The 18,303-nt window shown below is 57.7% G+C and overlaps 1 protein-coding gene across 10 annotated transcripts in view; it reads left to right on the top strand.

The window, feature by feature from the left end:
• Positions 1-18,303, top strand: part of COL18A1 (collagen type XVIII alpha 1 chain) — a 239,078-nt gene that overhangs the window by 186,394 nt on the left and 34,381 nt on the right. For 7 of the 10 annotated variants that reach the window (XM_073306919.2, XM_073306918.2, XM_073306913.2 and 4 more), the window contains 15 exons: positions 2,149-2,296; positions 3,517-3,632; positions 4,766-4,792; positions 6,021-6,236; positions 7,069-7,095; positions 8,002-8,064; positions 8,223-8,309; positions 9,635-9,688; positions 9,902-10,051; positions 10,860-10,922; positions 12,131-12,175; positions 14,713-14,799; positions 16,281-16,421; positions 17,461-17,532; positions 18,063-18,089. In XM_073306919.2, coding sequence (XP_073163020.2) covers positions 2,149-2,296; positions 3,517-3,632; positions 4,766-4,792; positions 6,021-6,236; positions 7,069-7,095; positions 8,002-8,064; positions 8,223-8,309; positions 9,635-9,688; positions 9,902-10,051; positions 10,860-10,922; positions 12,131-12,175; positions 14,713-14,799; positions 16,281-16,421; positions 17,461-17,532; positions 18,063-18,089 — 1,323 coding nt within the window. The remainder of the gene's footprint in view (positions 1-2,148; positions 2,297-3,516; positions 3,633-4,765; positions 4,793-6,020; positions 6,237-7,068; positions 7,096-8,001; positions 8,065-8,222; positions 8,310-9,634; positions 9,689-9,901; positions 10,052-10,859; positions 10,923-12,130; positions 12,176-14,712; positions 14,800-16,280; positions 16,422-17,460; positions 17,533-18,062; positions 18,090-18,303) is intronic. The other 3 variants (XM_073306917.2, XM_073306916.2, XM_073306914.2) reach the window with 2 other exon arrangements.

The following is an 18,303-nucleotide window of genomic DNA, read 5'->3' as shown; positions in this document are numbered from 1 at the left end:
GGAGCGGGGCGTGAGAGAGATGCTTCCCTCTCACTGAGATCCCGCCCTGCCCAGGGGAGACTGCCCTCAGCTGGGAGCCAGAAGACTGAGTTCTGCTCTGACCTCTCTCGACTGGTGTTTGTGAGAGCCCTGAGCACTCAGCTGTGCACGGAGCCTTGCCTAGAAGGCAGCCGGTGGTGTTTATTCCCCCATTGTACATGTAAGCCAACTGAGAGGTTGGACAAGTAAACCGGGGTAAGGAGCTGGTATTACCCCTGCATACTGCGTTGGTGAAGCCATCACTGGAATCCCAGTTCGGTCTCCACACTTCAGAAAGGACACTGAACATTGGGGAGGGGTCAGAGAAGAGCTACAAGAATGATTCAAGGTCTGGAAAACCTGCCTGAGGGTGAGATCCTGACAGAGCTCCATCTGTTTAGTTTATCCAAGAGAAGTGAAGCAGCGACTTGCTGGTGGTTTGTATGTACCCACGTTAGGAGGAGATCTGTGATGGCAGGCAGCTCTTCAGCAGACACAAGGAGAACCAGATCAGTGGTTGGGAGCTGAAGCTGGACAGAAATCAGGTACCCATTTTGGAAGTGAGGGAGATTCACCTGGGAAGCTTTCCCAGGGTTTTCCATCTCTGGACTCATTAAATCAAGGCTGGATGTTGCTCTAAGAGCCCTGGTCTAGCTTAGCCACCACTTACCGTGTAGGAGTCGCTGGGCGAGGGTCTCCAGCCTGTGCTCTGCAGGTCAGACTAGATGACCATCGTGGTCTCTTCTGGCCTTGCCTCTGTGACATGCACCCTGTGCAGAGGGCTGCAGAGAGGGGCAGGGAGAAGCCAGGTGTGCCCCGTGCTGGGCGGTCTCCAGCTGTATACTCTGCCCCCTTTGCATGACTTAGTGGAATGAAGGGAGAAGAACAGGACAGGGACACTGGTGGTGTGGCCTTATGCCTATGGCCTCTGGGGCGGAGAGCGGGTCCCGCTGGGGTTGAAAGACTGGTCCATCCTACAGCCCAGCCTTTGTTTTCCCACTTCGCCGCTGATGTTTGCTCCCAGAATGCTTTGGGTGTTGAATTTGGTCTGTATGAGATGAGAACTAGGAGTGGGCCTGCTGGAAAGCTGTCTCTGGGTCTGTGAAACACCTGCAGGAATCAGTCCTGTCTGCATTGGAGAAGTCAAACGCAGGGGAAAAGGCAGGATCCTTTCCCTCCACTGGAAGTTTAGTTGAGGGGTAAGCCACAAAACAGGAACATTTCTGCAAGCTCCCCGTGAGACACGGCAAACGTGCTGTTGCCTTACATTTGAACACGGAACGCCGACGCCATCCAGTGACTGGACAGGGGTAATGGCTAGAAGTATTTCTCCTGGGCTCTCTTCCAATCCCGTGTGGTACACAGCACCGTTCTGAATTCCCTTTACACACCGACCTGATCCTGCTGTCCTTCCTCAGGCAAAACTCCCAGGGTGATCAGTTGGCACTTTGCTGGAATAAGGACAGCTGCTTCGGGGCCACCAGCAGCAGCATTTGGTACAAAGTTCAGGGGAAAACCAGGGCTGTTGGCTCACCAGGACACTCAGAGCTTTCTCCTGTCTTTAGTGCGCTGTGCATATGCATTTCTGGGGCCAGAATGAGTGTCCTCATGGGTCCCCTTTTAGTGACAAATGTGGCCATCTCCTCCTTCCAAGCCTGCCCTGGCCCTGCCCGGGGGAAGGCTCTGCTGTGGGGTTTTTGTTTCTGGGTGGTGAACGCTGTGTTTTTAAACCCTCTTTACAATGCAGTGTTGCTTTGCAGCACGTATACAAATACTGACTTGGGCTGTGGAGTCTCCATCCCTGGCAATGTTTAAATCGGGGTTGGCTGTTTGCCCACAAGACCTGCTCTAGTACAAGCAGGAGTTAATTCGGAGCAGTCCTATGGCCTGGGCGATACAGGCAGTCAGACTAGACGATCACAACGGTCCCTTCTGATCTTGGGATCTCTGACTCTGTAACTCCCCATTACTCTTTGTAACCACCTCCAGTAAGCCATGAAGCAAATGCCTATTGTGCCACTGTCCAGCCTGGAAAGTCGACGGGCCTCAGAGGGGGCTGGGCCGCATTGACTGATTAGGGAGTTCTTTTCTCAGGCATTCAAGCTTCTTCCCCTCTCTGGTCTTGCGCAGGGGACCCCGGCTGTGTCGCGGCTCCCGGAACCTCCCCCCGTCACGTCTCCCCCCACCGCTGGGGAGACAGTGGAGAAAGTGAGCGTGGGCTCTCAGCTGCAAACCGAGCAAATCCAAGTGGAAGGGCCCCAGCGAGTTTCTACAGCAGGTAAAACTAGCATTTGCCCCTTTGCCACCCAGCCTGCAGAGATGTTAAGCAGGGGGCAACAACTGCAAATGACCTGGAGCAAGTAGAAACTAGAAATGCCGCAAACTTGATTAGCTGGCTTGAGACAGGCAAGTGGAGCCACTGGTTTCTGTGGCGTCCCCGAAGCAGGGGCCCTCTGGGGGTCTGGCAGCTCATGCAGGCTGCTTGGGGGTGGTGTTCAACGTGCCAGTAGCTAAATCCCTGCAGAGTGGTTGGCTGAAGCTGTGAGCTCCCTCCATGTTACCGTGCTGATTGGTTGGGGGGCCACGAGAGCAGATCGGGGGGTGTCCTACCCAGCACCTCTCAGATACGCCAGGCTGAGCCTCCTGGGAGGGACTTCTCCCATGGCCTACCTGCCTTGTCTGTTGTTCTGCTACCAGTGGGGCTGGGGCTGATGCAGGGAGCTCAGCTTCCCTCTCCGTGGGGAAGCCCCAACGCTGCGCTCGTGACGTCACGTGTGGTGTGTGCTCCATTTCGCTTTCTGAGGCAGTGCGGCCTGCCTCTTCGAACACATTGGAGCCATTGACAGTTAGTGAGATTGTGCCCAACTCCATTTGAAAAATGGGACCTAGGCTCCTAAATCAGTTAGGCCCAGATTTGGAAGGGTATTCCGTTGTTGCTGCATGCAGCATTGCAAGGCCTAAGTCCTTTGTCTAGAAAGATGGAGAGGTGAACAGCCTGGGGAAAGGGATCCCCCACCGGGGATCCCCAGCTGTTCTGCCGTCAGGGAGCTGGGGGCAGCAGCTAGCATAGGCCCTGTCTCCGTGGGTGCTCCAGGGCTGGAGCACCCACAGGAAAACAACAGTGGGTGCTTAGTACCCACCAGCAGCCCCCTTATCAGCGCCTCCCACCTGCCGCGGGCATGCAGGAGGCGCTGGGAGGGAGAGGAGCGAGGGCAGCCACGCTCGGGGCAGGGGTGGAACAGGGCGGGGGCTTGTGGGAAGGGGTGGAGTGGGGGTCAAGCATCCTCTGGGAAAGGACAAAGTCAGTGCCTGTGGCAGCTGGTGCAAGCCCCATTAGTGGGGAAGTGTCGGAGAGCCCCAGACTGCCCAGCCCTCACGCCCGGGTGTCTTCAGCACAACACGCTGTCCCGCACCCCAGCCCTGCCTGAGCAGAGCGGTCAGCACTGGCCAGCCGGACCCTGCATCCTCCCTGTAACCGTATGTGGCTCTTCACTCCAGCCAGGGTTGGTCCAAAAGGTGAAAAGGGGGCCCCGGGAGAGAAAGGTGAACGTGGCCCAAAAGGGGACTCTGGAACCGGCGGGGTTCTAGCAGCCGGCAGCACCAAAGGTGACAAGGTCAGTGGTGGTACCTAGTGCTTCTCTAGCAGCTTCACCCCCGGGCTCCGAAGCACATTACGAACCTCCCCACGCCACGGCTCCCGCCTGCAGACACACCAGCGCACTCACCCCTTCCTCCTGCCTCAGTGGGAGAGTCCCTGGAGCCCCTGGCCCGCCGAGCACCCCTCGTGTGCAGTGCAGTGGTGGGGCTCAGCGGGGACAGCCTGGCTTTGATAGGGGGAACAGAGCAGAGAGCCGGTCGTGACCGTGTCCAGCTCCTGGCTGTGCAGCAGACCCGGCAGACTGGGCACTGCTGGCGAGGATCTGGCAGTGAGGGGAAGGGGCGACGACAGTAAACCAGGCAGTAAGGAAGAGCCAACGAAGAAGAGGCCAAGGGCAGGGCTATGACCTGGAACAAAGGGCAAAGGCGTGTGGCAGGGCTCGTCAGGCACAGCTGAACAGTTCCCCCTCCTGCAGCTGGTGATGCTGGGAGGCGCTTCTCACCATCTGCCCGTTCCACGGCCTTGGTCTGTGCCAGAGCAGGCAGCGAGTCCCTCCCTGCTCCCGGGCTCTGACTGCGGGCCAGCTCCCCACGTCCTTCAGGCATAGCAGGGCGCCCAGCTGGTGGGAAGCAGCCACAGCATTGGCAGGGCTAGGGCAAGAGAAGCTCTCTTCTCGAGCACAGCAGCCCAGCCCTGCAAACGCTCGCTCTGGGCAAATCCCAGCGGCTCCCGCGAACGCATCCCCCGTGTTTAGGGGAGCAGTGTGTGTGCAGAGGCTGTCCCCATGCATTGTCAGATGAGCATGATGGGGACAGCCATGCCTGGTGCCAACAGCCTCCAGGACCCACTGATGTCAGCAGGGTGGCAGGAGCACCCCCACGGCTGGATCGAGCCCCTTCACAACAGCTGTGCGCATGGGGGCCAAGCCGACATCCCTACCTCTCCTAGGGGTGGTAATGTCCAGGCTCCAGAGGACTGCATTGCACTGAACTCCCTTGTACGGTGCTGCTCCAGGAAGCAGCTGGCTCAGGTCTAGCCGCATGTGCGCTGAGGGTGATGTCAGGGGAGCGCGCGCCGTGACTTGCCGGGGGTGCAGGGTAAACAAGGACACCTGTCGGTGCAATGATGCTTCACTCTTTTATTCTGCAGGGGGAAAAAGGAGACCTGGGCGTTAAGGTGAGCACGGTGACCACGGGGTGTTGTACAGAAGTGGGGTTACAGGCAGGGGGCCCATGCTCTGTACCGACAGGGGCAGATACTCTCGCTGGCTGGCGTTCTTGCTGGGTGTCAGCCCAGGCCCGTGGCATGGCCTTGGGCTGTGCTGTCCACGCTGTTCCCTTGCTGCGGAGACTAACTGGACAAGTCATGTTCCCTGTAAGGCCTGGGGGCGAGTGGTGCTGAGAGGCCAGAGCACCTGCTGGCTTCCCAGGCTCAGTGGGCCAGGAAGCCAGGCCCAGATTCGCACAGGAATCCACGGGCCCTCGTTTGCTGAGTCGGACCCTCGGAGGCAATCGCCCAGGACCAAATCCCAGGGGTCTTGCTGAGTTCTCACACATCCCTCACTCCCCTGACTTGGTCCTGGCTCGGCATCTTCGCCTCCCACAAATGTGCGTGTTGAGCGAGTCCCTGTGAGACTGGCCGGCAGGCAGCCCGGGCCACGGCAGGAGAGGGAGCAGACACTGATGGCTGCTCGGGGCAGCAGGACCTGGGAGAGGAAAGCTGGGAGTGATGCCAGAGCTGGGCAGAGCACCTGTCTTTCCACCGCAGGTGCCTGGCATGCTGCTGTCTCACAACAGACCTGCTGCCCAAGCTCGCAGCTCATAACCCTCCCTGGGCATTCAGGAGCAGACTGGGTCACAAGGATCGCTGTCTGCAGCACTGGAATCGCTGGCTTGGCGTGGCCTGTGGCAGTATCCGATACCATAGTGGTGGTGATGGCATTGTCTCAGGAGCAGAGCCTGCTATGTACCAGGCCCCTTCCTGGCGTGTCCTGCTCTAAGGAGCCCTCAGGCCAAGAACAGAGGCTGGGGCAGGGAAATCAGCCAGTTCAGCCTCTGGGCGGGCTGGGAGCACTGGTGTCCAGTGTGATCGGCTGCATGTCCCAGGCTGTGGGGCTGCCTGCGTCAGCATGTGTGCGCAGACAGAGCCAAGCCAGGGAATCCCAGAGGTGAGTCGTACTTCTCCATGTGGGACTGGCTGAGGGAACTAGGTGGGCATTTTGTATCACCCCTTGGGCCCATGCTGGGCCCAGCCAGCTCCACAAGGCCAGAGTCTGGCATTTCCAGGGCACAGCATCAGTGCAGAGTGAGGGAGCAGGGAACTCTGGGGATCCTGGCCATAGGCAGTGCCTGGACCAGGCTGGGGAATGCGGCTGGTGGCTCATGGTTTCCCCTTTCATCCCCAGGGAAGTGCAGGATTTGGGTATCCCGGCTTGAAGGGGCAGAAAGGGGAGCCAGGTGCCCAGGGATCTCCCGGCCCCGCTGGCCCGCCTGGGCCCCCTGGCTCTATGGTGCAGCGCCTGGATGGCTCTGTGGTGGAGCAGGTTGCCGGGCCTCCAGGACCAACAGGCCCCCCAGGGCTGCCCGGGGAAGATGGCCTCCCTGGCAAGGATGGAGAGCCCGTGAGTAAACCTTCAACCCAGCCAAGCGTGGGGAGCAGGCTGAGGGCTGCTGGGCTCTCTGGGATGGGGGCCAGCAAATGCCTTCCTGCCCCAGGAGATGCCAGCGGAGTGCTATTGGGACCCTGTGGTGCGGCCTCGTCATTCTCCTCCCTGGCCCTCCCCATGCAGCCTGGCCCTTTGCATCCCAGCTATCGGCTGGGTCCCGCTGCATTGCATCTGTCCCCTGCTGCCCAGGACCCTGCCTTCCCCCCGTCTCCACCTGCTCTGTTCCTCGTTCTGTCCCCATCTCCTCTCCCTCTCCACTGGTCCCACCCGAATGGGATTAGAAAGCTCCCCTTTCTCCTTACCACTCCGTGCCCGCAAGCTGCCCCCCGCCTCTGCCTATCTCCTTGCTTCCCTTTCTTGCCTCCCTCCCTGCTCCAGGCCTGCACTTCCCACCACCCCAGGTTCCTGTTGGGCCAGCACAGACCCAGCCACCCTTGGCTGTTTGGCCTTGGAGCTGGGGGTGATCTCGGGTGCTCATCCTCCCTCCCAGATGTGCCGTGGAGAGAAGAGGGGCTTCGACATATTCTGAACCAGGCTGCGCGGGTGGGGCTGCTGAGCTGGGGCAAAGCGTGGCAGTAGCCACAGAGGCCCGGCAGAGCAGGCCAACGCCCTTGCTGGTGCTGCTGAAACCCCACCAAAGCCCCCAGGGTGCTGGGTGAGAGAGAAGGGGGAGTACTCCAAGGAGCCAGGGGGCAGGGCAGGGCAGGGCAGCGCATCCCCCAGGGCGTGGCCGGGTGGTGAATATCTCCCCGTCTCGTTAACACCTCTCCATCTCTGTTGGCTCTAGGGTGATCCTGGTGAAGACGGGAAACCTGTAAGTGTCACCGTTTGCTTCCCCCTCGCACTGCCAGTGTGCTGGTGTACGCGTGTGCCACCTGCAGACACTCACGGGGCTGGCCACAAGTACTCCTGTTCTCTTAACCCGGGATTGGCTGAGTCCCTGCCATGTAGTGCGTGCTTCCTAGTGCTCCACGCATGCATCGCTACAGGCCTAGCAGGGTGTTACAGGAACACTGCTTAGAGTGCACCTGTGCAAAGGGCCAGCGCTCTGGGGCGTATTCCCAGGACTGGCATGTGTAAGACGTGGGGGGTCACTGTCCCGGTCTGCTCGGCACTGGGAAGGCCTCAGCTGGAGTCCTGGGTCCAGGTCTGGGTGCCACGCGTCAGGAAAGCTGTGGGCAGGTTGGAGAGAGTCCGGAGCACAGCAACAAAAATGAGAAAAGGGTTGGAAACCCTGACCTGTGAGGAAAGCTTAAAGACCTGGGCATGTTCCGTCTTGAGAGGAGAAGATGGAGCGGGGGACCTGAGAACAGACGTCAAATACTTTAAGGGCTGTTACAAAAAGGGTGGTGGACAGTGGTTCTCCACGGCCACTGAAGGCAGGACAAGAAGTAATGGGCTTCATCAGCTGCAAGGGAGAGAGAGCTAGAAAGTTTTTCCTAATATCTGACTCTTGGGGTAGGTAAGCTCTGGAACAGGCTTCCAAGGGGGGCTGAGGAATCCCCATCCCTGGAGGTTTTGAAGAACAGGCTGGACAAACAGCTGCATGAGATGGTCTCAGGGGTTTTCTTGGCTGCACTAGATGGCCTCTCGAGGCCCCTTCCAGTCCCGCATTGCTCTGTGTCTGTCGTGTGACAGAGAACTGCCCCCAGTGTACCCTCTGGGATGCAGTAGGCCCTTGGCTCTAGCTCCCCATCAGTCTCTTTATTTCCCTTTGCAGGGTGACGTTGGGCCCCAGGGATTCCCTGGAACTCCCGGAGAGCCTGGCCTCAAGGGGCAGAAGGTGAGTTCCTGGCACGCGGGCATGAAGGGAGGGTCTAACTGGCTCTCTCTGGCTCCAGGCGTGACCTCTTTGGAACCACCCTGTTTTGTGTGCCTAATGTGCAGTGGAGTAACAGAGAGCCCGTGTTACAAGTTCTGTTGTCTCTTCTGTGTGCTTAGGGTGAGCCCGGAGTCGGCGCAAGAGGCCCCCCTGGACTGCCCGGGCCGCCCGGGACACCAGGCCTCTCTTCCAAACAGGACAAGCTGGTACGTTCCTGGGGGGCCCTTTGGCATTGGGTCCAAGGACCTGGCTCTGACCCTCCTGCTGAGGGGCACAGAGATCCTGGCTCCTGCCATGGCGCTGAGCAGCTGGCAGAGCTGATGCTTGCTGTGATGTTAGTGTGGCGGTAAAATGGAGCAGCCCCACTCTGCAGTGTGAAGGGTGCTCACGGTTCTCCCTGCGCGACGCTTCCTTGTTGGGAAATGCCGATCCCACGAAATCAGCCCTTCCACCAGAACTTACCAGGTTCATCAATTTTCAGTGAAAAGTTATGAGTTTATTCCTTTCAGTGAGGTCACAATCTTTTGTTCCTATCTTAGGTAATAGAGACATTTTGCCTATTCTGTCATGTCAGTGTCTAATATGTCCTGTCATTTATTTTATTTTTAATTTTATTTTTATACTATTTTGTTTTACTAATTGCAATAGGAAATTACCAGTTACAATAAGAGTGGAGTAAACAAAGGATCATTTACCAAACCAATTATTACCAATACCCATTCCAAAACCAATCACCAATTTATAAAAGTCTATTATATTGTCATTTATAATATTATATAAAAGTGCTTTGACTATTGTTGTCCTGTCACATCATATTATATCATATACATTATATGACAGTCAAAACGTTTCACTTTTATAATATATTACAAATGATTCGGTACTCTAGCAGAAAAGTTGTCAATAAAGTTGAAATGAAACGTTTTGATTAAATGTCATTTCAGCTTTTCCTAAATGAAATTTTTGAATTGTGTTCCATGAGAGATTTTGCAATGTCAGTTCTTCACTCGGATTTGGAACCGAAAGAAAACTGGAATTTTGGAATCGGAATCTTGGATTCTGCTACGCGCTCGGCGCTGCCGGAGAAAGCAGGCCGGGCCCCGCAGACGGAGGCTGCAGCAGGGCTCAGGGCTCAACACCTTTTCCATGGGGGATATGGCCCTTACGCAGAGGCCAGCCCAAGGTCTGGGCACCTCCTCAGCCCTGCTCAGGCCTTGCTGTGAGTGGGTTCATGCAGCCCCTGAGCCTCGTGCTGGGCGTCTGCCTGTGGGGCGTATCTGCCCTCTGTAGTCAGACTGCCCTGCTTTCTGTGGCTGGTGCGGATAAGAAACTGCTCTTCCCCACGTCCAGTCTGACTCCCTCGGCCGCTCCGGAGGTGCTTCCTGCTAGTTCAGCAGCGGGGGCCGAGGTCCAGCCCACGGAACCCTTCACTCCCCAGCACCACAGAAGCGGGCCGAGTCCCTGCTGGCAATGTGTGCCAGCTCCCCGGAGCCATGGGAGTCACGTCTGTGTCCGTGTGCTTCTCTTCCAGACGTTCATCGACATGGAAGGCTCTGGGTTTGGAGGCGATCTGGAAAGCTTCCGGGTGAGTGGTGAAGCGCAGGGAAGGGGGCTGCTCCAGCTACCTCTTGAAGGCTTCGTTTGCTTAGCCCTGGTGTTGGGTGGTATTCTACAGGCTGCCATGGTGAGTGGCACCAGACGTGGCGTGCCAAGGGACACCAGTCGGCGTCTGGAGATGGTGCCGCAGGCACGGGAGAACGTGGCCACGTGCAGCCAAACATCCTTTACTTTGTTTCAGGGCCCCCGAGGCCCACCAGGGCCCCCCGGACCTCCTGGGGTGCCCGGCCTGCCAGGAGAGCCAGGAAGATTTGGGATGAACAGCACTGAGCTGCCAGGACCCCCCGGCCTGCCAGGCAGAGCTGGCGTCCCCGGAGCCAAAGGCCTACCAGTAAGTGTGGAGGGGAGCATGTGCTGGGAATGGCGATGTGTTCCAGGGCTGCTCCTGGTGCTTGCTGGCATTAAGGGCAGTGCGCCAGCATTTCCCGTGGCAGGGCCAGAGCCAGGGCCTTTCGGCCTGGCTCTGGCTGGAGGTGCTGGAGCATGGGGGGGCACGGGGCACGCCTTCTCATTGGAATTCGGGGGGAATGGACACCTGGTGCACACGAACAGCAGCTGTACCCAGGCGCTGCCTTTAGCTTGGGTGGTCAGAGGATGTGGGGTGCGGGGCAATAGAGTGGATGGAGACACCCGTGGAAACATGTCAGCTCTAGGAGTGGGTGACAGCCGGGGCTGGGGCGTGGCTGGAGAGGAGCCCGGGGCTGGGGCGTGGCTGGAGAGGAGCCCGGGGCTGGGGCGTGGCTGGAGAGGAGCCCGGGGCTGGGGCGTGGCTGGAGAGGAGCCCGGCGCGGGGCGTGGCTGGAGAGGAGCCCGGCGCGGGGCGTGGCTGGAGAGGAGCCCGGCGCGGGGCGATGGCCCGTCCCGGGCTGGGGCGTAGCTGGAGAAGAGCCCGGCGGGGGGCGATGGCCCGTCCTGGGCTGGGGCGTGGCTGGAGAGGAGCCCGGTGTGCAGTGACTCTCATCGAAAGCTAAAGCAACTCCCGGGCGTGAGAGTCAGTGCGCAGCATGGTGGCCGTGTACCACTGAGGGCAGCTGGGCCTTTTCCTCTGACGTGTAAAGAGTTAATGCAATAAACCAGCATGAAAATGGCAGTTCTGAAATGTTTCCTCCAACTGAGATTACCTCTCTCTAACTTTGCAGGGTCCTGCGGGTCCTCCAGGAGAAAATGGGTCTGCCGGCCAGCCTGGGCTTCGAGGAGAACGGGTACGTGCCCCCTCTTCGTGGGTCCTGGGCTGGAACCACAGAGTCTTTGCAGTAACTTGCTGGCTAGGGGCAGGCAAGAGCCTGGGGTAGCTCTGTCCTGCCCCAAGCCCTGCCTCGAGTCAGAACAAGCACCCTTTGCCTTGGGTACTGAAAAGTATGGGATATATCCCCACGGTGACTGGGGGCAGGCCAGGGCATGCAGTCTGTGAGCCGCCCGCAGCTGTGTGGTCTTGCTCTGCGTTTGTGCAGCGCCTAACACACAGGGACCCAGGGCCGTGCCTGGCCTTCTAGGCGCTCCGATGGTACACACCATACTGCGTCATAAGAAATCCCAGCTCAGGAGCACGCCTGGCCCGCAGCAGGGGTCGGTGGCAAAGTGCTGGAGGGAACTTGCGTGCCCCTGGTGTGCTGAGCGAATGTAACTGGCGGACGGAGGGGGCCGGACAGGAGGCATAGCAGGAAATGCAGCTACCAGGGAGTGGAAAGTAAAGCAGCCCACACCCCACTCATATGCCCCCACTTCAGCTGGCATCTGCCCAGCACGCCCGCTGCGGATGGCAGCCTGGTGGTAGCCGCTGACTCGGGCTGACATTGGTCCCCGCAGGCTGCCTTGTCCCTGCCCACAGAGCGCAGACCTGCAGCAGGGTACCCCAGCGCATGATCACGGCTGACTGGGGACTATGGACGCGGCCTCTGCTCCCAGCGTCCCCTCGTGGACAGAGCGTGGGATGTGCGGCCGCGGAGCCGGTGCGAGGCTGCTGTGCAAGCCTGCTGCAGTCCTTCACGGCGTGCCACACCTTCGCTGTCCTGGCTGGAGTCTGTGCACTTTGTGCTCCACGCATGCTGCGCACCGGGGAGCGAGCGCCCCCAGAAATCAGGGATCAGACCTGTGTTACCTGTGGTCGCTTTCTTGGTGGGGGAAGCTGTTCCGGTCACTCTTGCGGCTGTCCTGCGTGCCCAGGATCGGATCTTGTGCAGGGCTATGGTAGCTCTGCTGGGGGAAGCCTACCCAGACTTGTAGCTAAGGCCAGGTGAGGTAATACTGTATCCCCAGCCCTGTGTCAAAAAGACTCCAAAGAAGCGTGTGAACAGGTTACACAGTCCCCCCAGCTGTCCTAGTGTGCCACTGGGCCAGACAGCTCTCCCCTCTGTCCTGGCCTGCAGCACTGTGTCTGACGATTCACTCTTCCTTCGCTTCTTGTTCCCAGGGGGACCCAGGTGACCTAGGCCTCCCCGGAGCTCCTGGACCCAAGGTACAGTAACCTCCCCTCCCCCGGAACCGTTCTCTGGCTCTGAGATTACTCTGCCCCTTGTAGTGCAGGTGACTTGGAAACCAGCACCCAGATTCCACTGGGGATCTATCTGCTCTCCTTCAATTGCAGGCTGTACCCAGCCAGGGTGGGTGGAAGGGAGAGCTCATGGCAGGGGTCACAGGCAGGCCTGGGACGTGTGGCTAAGTTTAGGAAGAGACGGGAAACGTGACCCGCGATGTGCCGCTCGCACGTCTCCTGAGTGGTGGCCGGCAGCATGGTGCTGGGGCTCTGCCATCTTGTTGCCAGCTCTGTCACTGAATCGGTTTGTGACGCTGACCAGGAAACACTCTGTGCTTCACCTTTTCCGCCTGTGAAGTGGGGACCCTGCCCCTTACAGTAAAGAGCTTTCCCATCAATGGCTGGCTGCACAGCTTCCAGCGTAGCAGCAGGTGTTACATGCTGGCCAGGAGGATACAAGGATACCTCAGATCTCAGCAAGATTGTCGGAGAGCAACGCTCTTTCCCAGCCACGGATCAGCATGGGGGAGGTCTTGGTGCAGGACACTGTCCCATGTATGTCTGCAGTTTGGCTCAGGGCTCGTCACAATCCTGACTGAGCTTACAGCGTGACTCGTGGAAATACTTTTTAACTCATACGCTCAGCGCATTCAGTGCAGTCACTGGTGTGGGATAAGGCCCCGATCCTGCAAACACTCGCTTGTGTAACTTTACTCTCCTCTTATGAGCAGAATTCCATGCAGCCCTGAGGCTTCGCACGGTCAGGCCTTCCCCGTACCCGCAGGGCGTCCTTCTGACAGTCACTCTTCGGACGTCTGTGCTTTAAACTGAAACGGGACCTTAACTTTATCTAAACTTTAACAAAATTCCATATGGCAAAAGCCATTTGCTTTATGGCTTCTCTGTCAAGCTGCTACGTCTCTGTCTAACTTCTTCTTCTTGATTTTTATTTTATTCTGAGAACTGCCACAGCCTAGAGCCACCAAGAAAGCCAAAGTGTAGTTTTCCTAATTGGGAAAGGCTATTCCTGCTGACTTTTTGATGGATGTCCCACGCAGAATGATCTCAATGCAATTTTAGAAAATTGGGAATTTTCAGTGCTGCAAAATTGGCCCTGGCGCTCAAGCGCGTGGAGTTTTAATAGTAGATAGGGGGCCCCGTTAGAAATAGAAATCCAGAATCAAATCCAGGGGATGATCCACATAAGAAGAGGTGTGCTGGCCAACTAGCTTACAGCAGTTGCCATTCCTGAGACAACCATTCCCACGTCGACGAGCGGTGCACAGCGATACTTGAATTGGGAGTGAATACAGTGGATCGGTACCTGCATTGAGGCCGGTTTCAGAGTAACAGCCGTGTTAGTCTGTATTCGCAAAAAGAAAAGGAGGACTTGTGGCACCTTAGAGACTAACCAATTTATTTGAGCATAAGCTTTTGTGAGCTACAGCTCACTTCATCGGATGCATACTGTGGAAAGTGTAGAAGATCCTGCAGGAGAGTGGGGTGGGGGGAGGTATTTTTTCATGCTTTGTGTGTATAAAAAGATCTTCTACACTTTCCACAATATGCATCCGATGAAGTGAGCAGTAGCTCACGAAAGCTTACGCTCAAATAAATTGGTTAGTCTCTAAGGTGCCACAAGTCCTCCTTTTCTTTTTGCATTTAGGCCATTTACCCTTGGCCAATTCAGTGGCTCCTTCAGTCTCCTGATTACCCACTGTGGGTCCCGTTCCCTGCATGTTCCCCTCTGCCCGCTGCTGGTGTTTTGTTCTGTCCTGCCTCTTTCCTCTGTCCCGCTCTCCAGAGCACACGTATAACTGATGTCATGTCTGGGCTGGGTGAGGGCAGCACGTGCCTGGAAGCACACATGCTCTTCCTGAGGGTCTGTGGGCACAAAACCACTCAAGCCCTTCTGGCTGAGCACCAGGGTGCGGAAGCTCTGGGCCGAGGCTGCAATTCCCCAACGCCCTGGAGCATCCGCTGTGTCCATTGTGACTCAGTCACAGCAGCGAGACACCGAGGCTTCCCGTTAAATGTGGGCCTGAGTGCTAGAAAGAATCGGGGCCTAGATCTTCAGTTCTCCAGGCCGTGTCCCCAGCTGTTCGGAGCAGGTGAGATGCATCGCTCTGCACAGGGTGGGTATGAGGCCTGGGCTCCACTCACGTGGACGCTGCTCTGGAGCGGTAGTGGGAGGGCCCAGCGTGAGCACGTGGGGCCAGCGCCCAACTGGTGCACATTGGCATCAAGACGTGAAGTTGACAGAGCTCCATTGATTTACACCAGCCAGGGCAGGAGCTGGCTCCTGGGTTTGAGCTCGTTGCTAGGTCCCAGGTGGAATCTGGGACTGATGTAACAGAAGATAGGAATATGAACTCCTGAGCCCATTTCCCAGCAAAGGGTCGTTTTGGAAGGCCATGGGGCTGTAAGGTCTGCTCTTCCACCAGTGCTCATAGGAAATGATTTCTTTTCTCTTATCACTCTTCTCTCTGTCTCCACTCACTCTTTTCCCATCTAATCAGAGCAACCTGCCTCCTATCCCTTCCTACCTGCTAGAACTGCTTTCTTACTACTCTACATCCCCACCTGTGGGAGAGACCAGGTTCGAGGTAAAGGCTCCGTACACGCGTGCCGACGGCATGGCTTAGACAGGCGCATGTGTCTCAGAGCTCTCGCTGTCAAAAATAAGAGAATCCTATGGAGGAAAGTCACTTAAATCCAGTTGCTCTGTGTGGTTCTGCATGTCAGGTTATCCATGGCAAATCTGTGCTCTTTGAGCTTGTGTTTGTATGTTGAGTCCAGTGCATCCAAACTCTGCCCAGCCACGTGGGGTGTGGTTGCCTCTCTTACGCCGGGGGCGAGTGATCACATGTTACCAATTACACTTTTTATGCTACAAAATTGATTGGAATTTTTTCCATGAGATCAGTGGAAGTGTCATGTGTTACTGAATATAAAGAGCTACTGGATTTAAAAGTCTGGTGGCAGCGTAGGAACCCAAAGTAGTTACAGACTGAGGCAAAGCAAGCCTGAGAAGCATCCGTCCCCTGGGTTAATTGCATGTCTGGGTTAATTGCAGGTCTCTTTCGTGTATGGTTTATAGGTACTTGTAAAGGCATTTATTCAGTGCAAGCAGGAAAGCATTTGAAATGCTGACCTTTTCTTTATTATTGTCTGAGGAGTTAATAACGTGGATAACGTAGTTCACAATTTCTGTTGAATATTGCTCCTTCCGTACAGTATTTTCATTCTGTATTGCCCAGCGTCTGCATGACCCTTAATGTTCTGATAGAGAGAGGGAAATATCATGCAAAGTCAAACTTCTTAGTGCAACGAGTGGCTCTGTCTGACCAACGAGGAAAGCATGAAGTGGGCTTGTCTAAGCCAGGGGCATGCCTCTGAGCTCCCAGGACGTACAGAATTGTACTGGGAGAGACAGTGCAGGGTCTCTGCACATGTAACTTGCAGAGGGATGCTAGCCGTTCCCTTGCTTCCTTGTACGTGTGGAGAGGTACCTTGACTCAGTTCATTGGCTTTCCAGCCGGCAGGCTTTTGAGCAGCATTTCCTAAGAAAGAATTAGGTTGGTAGTTTCATGAACGCACCCTGGGGGACGTTTTCCACACTGCAGAGAGCACTGGTCTTGCGATACGGGGGTGGGACCGGCAGTTGCTGCTCAGGAGAGGAGAATGGGTGCTGCAGGGCAGGGGAAGGGTGCCCCAGCAGAGCAGTGAGGACGCAGAACCTGCCCTCACCGTACCTGGCACTAACTACAGGGGTGAGTTTCTCACCTCCCTGAAAGGTGCGTTCACCCGGAATGTGTCTGCCTCTCTCTCATCAAATCTGCCAGTGTAGGCAGTTCTGGGACTGTCTGGGAAGTGCTGGTAACTGACATGGGTCTTGGATCGCTTGTTTTATTGGTCTGATTTGCTGCTCAGTCTTTGCTTGCGCTGTGCTTTCGGCTGGGGGGCATAGGGGGAGGGAATGCTCCCCTCCGCTCTGGGCTGTTAGATCCCATTGCTCTGGCTGCAGCCTCAGAGCTCAGGCCGTAGCCTGTCTGCGTGACAGGGTTCCTTTTGTTCCCACTTGCAGGGCAGTAAGGGCGAGATGGGGCTGGCGGGAGCCCCAGGAGAAACCGGGCTGGCAGGCCTTCCTGGACCTATGGGACCACGAGGACCACCAGGTCCCCCAGGCCCTGCTGGACCTCCTGGGCCAGGCTACGAGGTTGGATTTGTAAGTACCAGCCATGGCTGCTAAGCAGATTGAAATCCTAACACTCCATTCCTGCCATGAGTTAGTGGGCATCCTGCACGGGGAGCACGTTGCCTTGTGCTCTGGGGGCCCCACTTGAGGCGTCCTGCACGGGGAGCACGTTGCCCATGTGCCCTGGGGGGGGCCCACTTGAGGGGGTTCTGTGGGAAGAGCATTGCCCGTGCTCTCTGCGGAGGCCCCACCTGGGGCACCCCTTGGGGGCACGTTGCCCATGTGCCCTGGGGGGGCCCACTTGAGGGGGTTCTGTGGGAAGAGCATTGCCCGTGCTCTCTGCGGAGGCCCCACCTGGGGCATCCCTTGGGGGCACGTTGCCCGTGTGCTCTGGGGGGCCCCTCCCGGGGCATCCCGTGGGGAGCACGTTGCCCGTGTGCTCTGGGGGGCCCCACTTGGCAGATCCTGTAGGGGGCACATTGTCTGTGTGCTCTGGGGGGCCAGACTCAGGGTCCCGTGGGGAGCGTGTTGTCTGCCCATTCTGGTGCCTGCATTGGATCCTCCAGTGGGACCCTAATGGAATCCCAGTTCTTGCTTGTAGGACCCCCTTTCTGGGCTGACGTGTGTGCCCAGCCCCCTCACTCTGACCTGCAACGCGCTAGCCAAGTGGCTTTGAGCTGGCAGGCCCTGCAGCAGTGTGGTGGGGCAGAACTCCGGTGTCCCTCCCGGTGTGTGAGGAGTCTTTCCCTCCCCACTGCTCCGGCGGGATACGGGGAGGGGAAGGGCCTGCCCCTGGGGGTTCTGGCTGTGCACAGTAATGGTGCCTCCCGGGCAGCTGCTGTTCTGCTGTCTGAACGTGGAGGCCTGCGTGCCGTGCCCCGGGTACCACATCCCCCCACTGCTTCGCTATGTGAAGAAAAGGCCAAGCTGACGGGCTCCCGGCTGACACTGCTCCCATTCGCTGTTTGCTTGTTGTGGTTCTGCCTGGCAAAACAGCCTGGCTTCTGTGCTTCAGCCTGGGTGGCGGAGTGAGCCGTGTTTGCATCTCACCGGGTGTTTGTTACCCTAGGGCGACATGGAAGGCTCGGGGATGCCTTTCTTTTCTACCTTTCCTGGAGAACGCGGACCTGAAGGGCTGCAGGTAAGTCCCCCTGGCCGTCAGTTAACCCTGGCTCTCCCTTCCAGAGGATTCTTCCACCCTGCCCAGGAAACGGGCATTGCACAGGACGCTAAGCAAGGAAATGACCCCCCCAAGTCCATGGACTTCATGTCTGCAGCTCGAGCCTGTAGCTGCCAACCCCCTCCCAGACCCCCAGCAGGCCGGCTTGCCAGGCAGCGCCTGCCCGGACCCCCGGCAGGCCCGCTCGCCTGGCAGCGCCTGCCCGGACCCGTGGCAGGCCAGCTTGTGAGGTAGGGAGTGTTGAGCCAGCAGGGGCAGGTGTTTGCAGAGCGCGGGAACGGGGATGCTGGGAAAAGCCATCTCCTGCTGGTGCTGGCTGGGAGTGAGCGACAGCGCCCCCAGGGGCAGCGTGTGATCCTGGGGGCTCCGCTGGTGTCCTCCTGTAGCGAAATTATTAACAAACACCAAAGTTCCCAGCGGTTCAGGGGCTTCTGAGGGGACACGCGCTCATTCGCCTGATACCGTGTTGTATTTATTCACTGTTCATACAGGGGCCACCAGGAATCCCCGGACTCAAGGTCAGGAGCCATTGGGAATCTGTTTGTACCCGTCTGCCCTAGCAGACTTGGGCTGTTCAGCCCCAGCCAAGCAGTGCAGTGACACGTGTCCTCTGATGGAAGGGCCAGTCCCTGGGGCTGGTCCAGCTCCCGTCCCTGGGGAGCGCTCTTCTCGGGGGAGTCCCCCTCCTGCGCAGAGTGGGGAATTTTCCCCAGCCCTCCTACGTTCTCCACT

Source organism: Lepidochelys kempii, chromosome 11 (assembly GCF_965140285.1).
Source record: "Lepidochelys kempii isolate rLepKem1 chromosome 11, rLepKem1.hap1, whole genome shotgun sequence".
NCBI lineage: Eukaryota > Metazoa > Chordata > Testudines > Cheloniidae > Lepidochelys > Lepidochelys kempii.
The sequence above is the reverse complement of the archived record's forward strand: the minus strand, read 5'-3'. Positions and strand labels throughout refer to the sequence as shown.